Raw genomic sequence first — 8715 nt, 5'->3', positions numbered from 1 at the left:
TGATGCTATACACAAAACAACATAGTCATTAATGCAAAGTAAACGATGATCCAATGCTATATGCAACATGTAAATTGATGTTCTTGCAATATGTAGTTGTCATGTCTACCTATCAAGGGCAAATCTATCAATTTGTGTCACATCCACTAATAGAGCATCGACATATGTTTGATACTAGAACCCTGCAACAATTATTTCAAAGTAATTTATTTTTAATAATCATACAAGAATTTCAAGTTAATATAAGACTTCTCACCTACTAAACGGGTCATAGGTCGCCTCTCCCAATTCTCTCGACCAAGAGATGAATCTGCAACAAAGGAGGTGGTGGGCGCCATAGAGGTCTCTGGCACATTTTTTCTCCCTGGATTACCTTGAGTACCCTGGGTGGCACCTTTGGTAGCCTTGGTTGCTTGCTCCTCTACAGTGGTGGGTGCGGTAAGCGGTTCATGAGTATCAACTCCCTCCTTGAATCCTACATAGTATCATTCACCCTTAGACTCCCATGCATGAGCACAAAAACTATTGCTACAAAATCGACGAGATGTTTACATAGATTGAAGTACTTACTGTCATGCAGATCTTTCTCTTGCTTAGGGATAACCCCCACAGGGTAATCCAGCCACCAAGGGCAAACACTTGCCTCCCATGCTGTCAATTTTCTCTCACGTAATGATGGAGAATACATAGTGTTCTCGTCACGAACATCAATCCACTCTCTTGTGAATTGCGGAGCTGCATCCAGCCTCTTCTCTTCTACACATTGTAGTATCCACTTGCAACATTCTTCTCTAATATGAAATCTAATATGAAAATGCATGCAATCTAATATGAAAATCAGACACACAATCTAATATGAAAATGGATGCTAACCTATAAATCACACGTTTGGCTGAAAACGTAAGCTCTGGCATCTTCTCTGCAACATCTGAAGATTTCACTCCATCCAAGAGGTGTACAAAAGCCTACACAAGTTTCACAAGCGCTTAACATTAGCACATATACATTTTAAGAAAGAACTTAAGAAAGCAATATGAATGCACTGCATTGAGTCAACCTGCATGACATGATTCTTCATGTTAAGCTTAAAGAACTCCTCAAATGAATCTGGTACCTGTGGACCTTCTACTTGTATCCTATCAATCTGAAGTAGTGCCTCCGAATGCAAGTGATCCCAATATGTCTCTTTCTTCATGTAAACCCGAAAGAGCTTATAATCACCAAAATGCGGGTATTGGGGGTCTTTGGCCTTTGTGAGACTCATAAGATGCAACAATATTTTTTTCCTGTGATGCACAACAATATACACAAATAGAAAGCATTGAAGAAAAAAGCATCACATACACACACCTTGCGTTATATATACAAATTACCTTTCCGCAGGGATTTTTGAGCTTGTGAGACAATACAGCTTGTCTCTTGTGATCTTGAGCATGCTTGCATCATCCCACTTTAGCCCAAATAACAACTTAAAGAACTCATCACCATTTTTGGGATTAGCAATGGATAGGTATTTGTAACCCCTATCCTTAAGGCGCTCCTCTTCCACCCTTGTAGCCTTCTCCAAACGTTTCTTCCTCTCTACCTCATCTAGACCAAGAGCCTCAAGCTTAGCAGTTTCTTTTGAGATGAAGACATGAAATTCATCCTATCATTCCAAAAAAAAAAAAACTAAATTAGAGATAGAAAAGCACATCTCATACAAGTGAGCCATAGAAAGAAAATCACCTTCCATACAAGCTGAGATATTAAACCGCAAGGAGAGTTATACCATGGAGCAACACCATGATAATACCTTGCCTCTATACTCATCTCAACCTCAGCCCACTTCCTCATGGCCGGACTCAATCTATCTAGAATGGAGTCTTTGTTTGCAATACCAAACTTTTGAAACATATACACCTCATGCGCAATATTTGGAGTAACATGAGCTCTGGCAATACTATTGAAAACAAACAAAAGCATAATATGAGAATGTAAGTGTAACATATTATAAAGAGGAGCATAGGTAAAGGAAGAGGACTTACGCGTTGGTGGTGTCTAGTGCGAGTAGTAGCTCTGCTTCCTTTGCCTTTGGCACCTCAATGAATTGGCACCGTACACTAACATGGTAGTGAGCACAATCGGAGTACTCTGTAATTGAAAACCAACAAACATAAGAATGGGATACGAACATTCAATACTTGCATGTATAGTGGACAACTTACTTTCTTTGATGCGTTTCCACCACGTTTTAAGCCTGTGGTTTCCATCCCAAACCAAGAACTTTTTACCCTTAAGGTCTTGCCACTCTCTTCCAAGAGCCCTCTCAAAATCCTCATTTCTTTGACGCCATATTGGACCCCATTCATCTAGATTGCTGGCTGTCACAGACATGGTCTCCCCTCTCGGACCTTCAACTGACACAAGGAAGTGTCCCATAGTCTCAAGATAACCAGTGGAATCAAAGGAAGGAATCAACCACTGGGCATGATCCGTAGCAAATCTGACTGCCTCATGAGCCACTAATCTGCAAAGAGGCACAAGAGGAGGCAGCGTCCTCTTTTTTATATAAAATCGACTCAGCACATCCTTCATCAGTCCTAGAGAGACTTGCTTGCCTAAGTTCCTTGAGTGCTTCTTTTCTTTTTCATCATCATTCTCCCCTTGATCACTATCACCACTCACCTCTTCTTTGTCATCTAGACTATCATGCTGCACATTAGCCTCTGTAGGAGCAGATATTAATAAGTAATAATAAAAAAAAGTAGCACTGAACAAAGCGTCATATTTAATACATAACACTGAACAAAGCGTCATATGTAATAAAAACCAATCATATTTAATACATAGCACTGAACAAAGCGTCATATTTAATAAAAACCAATCATATTTAATACTCTAGTCAAATTCACTCCTCATGTGCTTGGAGCATACCAATGCAATAGCCACTCTTATCTGTTGAGAGATCGAGCTCCACTCGTGATATGCCAGGGTGACCGTTGTGCATTTATGTCACCGACTTGTCAGTTGTAGATGCGGTTGGTACACTGCCCATAAATAATAGCTACATGACAGCTATCCTTATCTACTCTAGTTCGTGGCTCAGTTAGTATGCCACCTTAGTTAGTTGAGTTTGGTTTGAGACCCATATATAGGGTTCTTCTATTTCTATGTATGTGAGTTCTTTTTGGCTTACACAACTAAGAAGAGGAAAACTGTTTTCAGCCTCCACCTTTGTGTGTATTCCCCCATTGTGCAAGCAAGAAAGCTACAAGTGAGACTCCTTCCTTCTCTCCCACAATCTTGACATGGTATCAGAGCCTTGTTCGTGGTAAGGAGCTCAAGAAAGCAAGCCAAGCTCGCGGTGTTCTGGTAAGAGGAGCAGTGTTGCTTTCATTTTCTGTTTTGGGAGCAGATCTCTGCAGGTAGCACAGCCGGAAATTGCAAGAGTGCATTGTCTCAGATTGAGATACCCTTCGCGGTGAAATAAGAGGGCAGTATATGCTGCAGGAAGGGCTTTAGCCCTTGGCGACCCTGTTTTTTTTATTTGAGGCCATTTCGGGGCCTATTTTGGAGGCAAAAGTTTTCTGCACGCACTCAGGAAAAGGCCCAGTTTTATGCTGTGCAGCCACTGTTCTACAGGTCAGTGAAAAGTTACTGTAGAAATTGCATCGTATGCTTGTGCGCAGAGACATTGGGAGTTACAAAATCATCCTTGGTTCCTGTTTATGCAAAATTGTCACTAGGAAGTGACTGTGTGGTCAAATACCACTTTTGCCAGTTTTGCAGATTTGCCCTTGTGAGGGTGAAGCTGTGTTTTTTTGCAGTGTGATGGACCTAAAAACGGGCCGGCACTGGCTCATGCACTAGCCGGACCTCGTCACTATGCGCAAGACAACCCCTCGGCCTCGCAGCCAGGAGCGTCTATCAAAATCTCTGCCTTCCTAAACATTGCGTTTGTAATACGTTGTAGTCCAACTGATCCTAACCCAATATTACTCCTCAGAGGGAGTCCCTTTCACATAGCCAAAAGGCTCGAATCACATACACATGGGGTTCCCCCTACGGCTGAATGCCGTCAACCCTCTGCGACTCTCCTACACCTTGGGGATTGGCCCCTCGATGCGTCGCTCAACATTTAGACATTTCGCACAAAAGTCGCTCAAGGTACCAAATAAACGTGTCTAGGAATGTACCATTGTCCTTACTTGATTTCCCCTTTAGGATCCCACGACTAGCCTACAGCATAGGAACCTCACTGCCTCTCAACGGTGGGTCAAAGGCCTACTGAAAACAATTGCTATGCATGTCCAGGAGCTAACTCTGATACTTTTAATTTCCTCTAAATGATCATGCAAAGAGGTGGATGCCTAGTGCTCAAACATTTTAAAAACCAGCAGCGTGCAAGTGCAAAACATCTCTTTCATGCTTTTCTTTCTAACCGCTTTGTGCTTCGCTGCAACACCTAGCACCGAAGTGATCTTCGTGCTACTAGGTTTTAATTTTTATCATTATTATTCCGTCCTAGATGCAATGCATATAAAATCAGCAAATTATTCCTCATGCTCAGCGGCATTTAACCATTTTTTCCACAACTCTACCCTTCCCCGTTGATAGTGCATCGTTGGATAGATTTATAGGGTATTTTGACATCATTTTTATGTATAGAAAGCGGCAAAAACCACACTAGCACAAGAAAGTGGGGTTGAACTGAGGCAAATCCTCATGCTTCAATCCCCACAACCATTCACAAGCATTGTTCTTATTTATCCTTATTTTTCGGAACCCAAAATACATTTTTCCCCTATTTTTCATGGTTTTTCCCTATTTTCCCTTATTTTTCTGCATTATTTAATTGCTGGAAATTCAAAACAGGTTATGGGCTGTGGCCCTTAGTTCCTTCTTGCAGAGAAATGAAAGTTTAGTTGATGTTCCTATCCATTTTTCCATTTTCATGCCAAAAACCCTCATTTTCCCTTGTTTTTCATGTTTTACGTGTTTTAGCATATTATTTTGAACCACAAAATGCATATTTTTCTGATTTTTTTATCATGACCAGCAAGAACTCATAGAAAATAGTATCATGAACCATTATTATCCCACATGAACACCATTTCATCCATCAAAAGCCATAAAAACTCAAATTTCCTTTGAAAATTTCAAATTACCGCTTATTTGCGTGTTTCGGGTTTTGTATCCATGGCTGTAGATTTGGAAAACAGCAGCACTTCATGTCCAGCACCATCACCAATGATTATTCTCAGCCCGTGTAGCAATCCGATCCATGCCGGACAAGCCTCCATCATTCTTTCTTCTTCCTTCTTCTCCCCACATGAACTTGCCTTTAGAAGAGAGAGAGGGAGGAGAGAGAAAGACTAGAATCAGAAATTTCAAACCAGGCCATCATTCGACGGGCGAAGGGCGGCGATATGATCAGCATACGGAGTGTAGGCAAGGGCCAATGTCAAATAGGGGGGTTGTTTGCAGGCAGGGAGAAGCACCACCAAGATGGGAGCGCAAAATTCGGCGCCATCTCTGATCACGTCTTCTTCATCTTCTTCACGATTTTTTCATCCACATTTCATGTGGCATAAAATTTGGGCCCCAAAGGTCATGCCCACTTTGGCCAAAAATAAGTCAACCTTTTCAAATCTTGACCGGTTTGTGGCCTTTCCCCCGTCCAGACTCGGAATCGAGCTCTGAAAAATCCTGGGCGTCCGGCTTAGCATCCCGCATTGGCCAGTAGCTCGTGTCAACCCGCACGACTGTCTGAAAAATTATGAAAAATCACCAAGTGTCGCTCGGGCGCCTTTAAAGCACTTTGGCGCTTAAAATCGTCCTAGATCGAGCCGCCGCCTTTGACGGTGAATATTTTTCCCTTGATCTTCATAATTTTTAGCTATTTTTAAGCACCTCCCGTCACCTAAATTCTGCTCTCATTGGCGACCACAGGATAGGGCGACTCAGCCCGTCGAACCCACGAACATATCTGCACATAAACAACCAAAGAAGCATCAAACTGATACAAAACAAATATATAATAAAACTCAGCACAATGCTCCCCCTACCCCTAGACAGAACCAAAGCATAACATCCACAAGGAGGAGGCCTAGCGTCATTTAATAGAAGATCCGAAGCGAGTCACTAACCAGCTGCTCCAACACAGCCAAACTAAAAAGAACTGCCAAAGAGGTTGCCCTAAGTGGTAGTCTGAACTACTTACCAACTAAAGACAACACCACTAGGAGCTCCTACAAGGCGAGGACTCCTATAGCCCGATCAGGAAGTATTTTCTTTCAGTACATGTCTTCTTTTAGGATTTTTATTGGATAAACATACTTGGGCATGTAAAAAGGAGGGAGCTGAGCGTAGTGACCCAAGGAGAACAGGGCATCGGTCTCAGGACCTGTCTCGGCACCCAAGAACCTACCAAGCCCTCGCAAGGCGACACTTAATCCTTCTCTAACGCTCACTTTTATTTTCGCTCCAACCTTCCTTGTTGTGATATTATTTTTCCAGCAAGAAGCCACCCCTAGGAAGACAAGGTATCGGCCCCGGGTCTGACTCGTCCCCAGGAACCTACCAGGCCTTCGCAAGGCAATGATCAACTGCTTATATATTTTCATTTTTTCCTCTTCTTTGATAGGGGTTAGAACCCCTTTTTACACACCTTCGTATTTATATTCATCTTTTAGGATATTCAGGATTTCTTGGCATCATTATTATTATCTTCTAGCAGGCTTCTCTAACTGCCTCACTACTAACAAGAACTCCTAGAACGGCTGCCTAGCAGGCTAGCAGAACAGAGCCACTAGGACTTCCTTCTAAAACAGGTCTTTCAATGTCTAACAATGTCTTTACAGGAGGTGATGACTACTCCGACCTTCCTCAAATATACTTAGCCGAAACCTGGGACTTCATGCCTTGGTTGCTGGTCCCCAACAAAAATGTGTCCCCTCGACAAGTACAGATACATATATAACAAGAAAGAAAGGTACTCGTAAAGGAGAAATATCACCTGGATTGGCCACAAGAAGCTTCCATTCCAGCAAAGGCTCCTCCAGGCTTCATCAAATTCCACAAAACACGAAATCTGTCTAGCACAACACTAAAACAAAAACCCAATTAAACGCACCTGCACTAGACAGGGAAATGGCCCTCTTGGCTTAATAAAATCAAACACTTCACTACAAAACTGGATCGGCCCTCTTGGCCTAATGAAATAAAACAATACTATACATAACATCCTCCTGGAAACAACCATGATAGACATCAAAGCATACTATTCCCAGGGGAACAAAGGCGCATAGCCCTAAACTAGGTGCAGTAGATTATGACCTATCCCTCCTGCGTATATCGCAAGAGGTGTTCGCATCACATGTTGTCGAATCAGTCTATGGGTCCCCGATAATAAAGGCAGATGAGTCTCGCTTACCCTCTGCATCACCCACATCAACCATCGTATGCCAAAGAGGGCATGTTCAGAAAGCATACCCCACAAACGACCAGGCCCTGTCTCACCATCAATAGATATATCGGGACAAGGGCCACAATTAAAGAAGAGGTCCTCTTCATACGCAAGATTAGCCAATGAATCGGCAAACTGATTCCAATTCCGTGGAATCAGCTAAAAAGACACTCTATCGAATTCGTCTAGCAGGGCTATGGCAGTATGATGGTACATACAAAGGATGGGGTTTCGTACCATGTACGTCCCATTGAGTTGATTTAAAACCAACTGAGAGTCCCCTTTCACCAACAACTGGCGGATACCACCCTTCTTTGCAATATTCAAACCCATGATCAGGGCTTTGTATTCTGCCATATTATTGGTAAAATTTGCCCCGAGATAAGCAGCTAACTTCATGACAATGCGCCGTCGGGGGTCTCAGATGACAACTCCTACACTTCCTTTTTTGCCTGCACCCCTGGACGCCCCATCAAAGTACAAGGTGTATGTCCATAAATGGTTTACATATCCCGCCATTCTGAACTCTACTCGTAATTATAGTAATTGAAATTCAGCATATTCAACGGGTGGACTGTAGGCTCCATCCCTCCATCATCATTGAATTCAACAGGGATGCTCGTCAAAATTTGTAGGCAGTGATGGCAGAAGACCTTGATCTCCCAAATAAATGTCCCGCCTTCTTGCTCAATCACCTTGTATCCTTTGCTCCACCAAATGAGCTTTCCCTGATGATACCTCTGTTCCAAATATGGGTGTTCTAAATAAGGGATCAGACGACCCATCAACCTCTATCACGATTTCCTTGCAGATGTTTGATCAATCTTGCCTAGACCTGCAAGGCAGTCATAGCATTAGTACAATCAGAAGTAATAAGGTTTAATCTTATTAAGATTAACCTTATTTTTAAATTCTATCCCCTCAAGGTCAGCTAACAATACTGTAGATTTATTCTTTCCTATCCTAACGATCTTATAGGGCCCATCCCATTTGGGTTCTAATTTGCCTGGAAATAATTCTCGTCGTGCGTCATAATACAGAACAAGCTGTCCTTTCTTGAAGGTGTATTTCTTGGCTTTAAGGTCGTGTAGCTTCTTCATTCGGCGCTTCGCCGCTTCTTGGTGCAATAAGCTCTGCAACTTAAGCTCATCTAAATGTGCCAGTGTCGTCAAGCGCTCAAAAAGAGCGTCTTCATCGCTCAAAGAATGATTGATGGCAAACCGAATAGTCGGCAGCTCAATTTCTAAAGGCAAGACACACTCCTC

General features: G+C 42.5%; 1 protein-coding gene across 1 annotated transcript; it reads right to left on the bottom strand.

Annotated features, from left to right (window-relative positions):
* Positions 1-756: 756 nt before the first annotated feature.
* Positions 757-7442, bottom strand: LOC148027969 (uncharacterized). Its single transcript, XM_087689899.1, has 5 exons — positions 7418-7442; positions 2028-2133; positions 1729-1942; positions 1486-1648; positions 757-803 (listed from the first exon to the last, which is right to left on the bottom strand). The coding sequence occupies exons 1-5, from the start codon at positions 7440-7442 to the stop codon at positions 757-759; spliced, it is 555 nt and encodes a 184-aa protein (XP_087546025.1).
* Between the last annotated feature and the right edge of the window lie 1273 nt (positions 7443-8715).

This window comes from Lygodium microphyllum, chromosome 12 (assembly GCF_053477565.2).
Source record: "Lygodium microphyllum isolate KBCC chromosome 12, Lygodium_microphyllum_v1.1.10, whole genome shotgun sequence".
NCBI lineage: Eukaryota > Viridiplantae > Streptophyta > Polypodiopsida > Schizaeales > Lygodiaceae > Lygodium > Lygodium microphyllum.
Note: the sequence above shows the minus strand (reverse complement) of the source record. Positions and strands in the feature narration are given on the sequence as shown.

What these genes read in the sequence shown, in the direction of transcription:
- LOC148027969 (XM_087689899.1), bottom strand. Translation starts at nt 7,442, where the DNA reads ATGGTTGATGTGGGTGATGCAGAGG. An exon ending in GCACTAGACACCACCAACGC is followed by an intron (nt 1,943 to 2,027) that starts GTAAGTCCTCTT and finishes TGTTTTCAATAG; the next exon opens with TATTGCCAGAGCTCATGTTA. An exon ending in TATCTCAGCTTGTATGGAAG is followed by an intron (nt 1,649 to 1,728) that starts GTGATTTTCTTT and finishes TTGGAATGATAG; the next exon opens with GATGAATTTCATGTCTTCAT.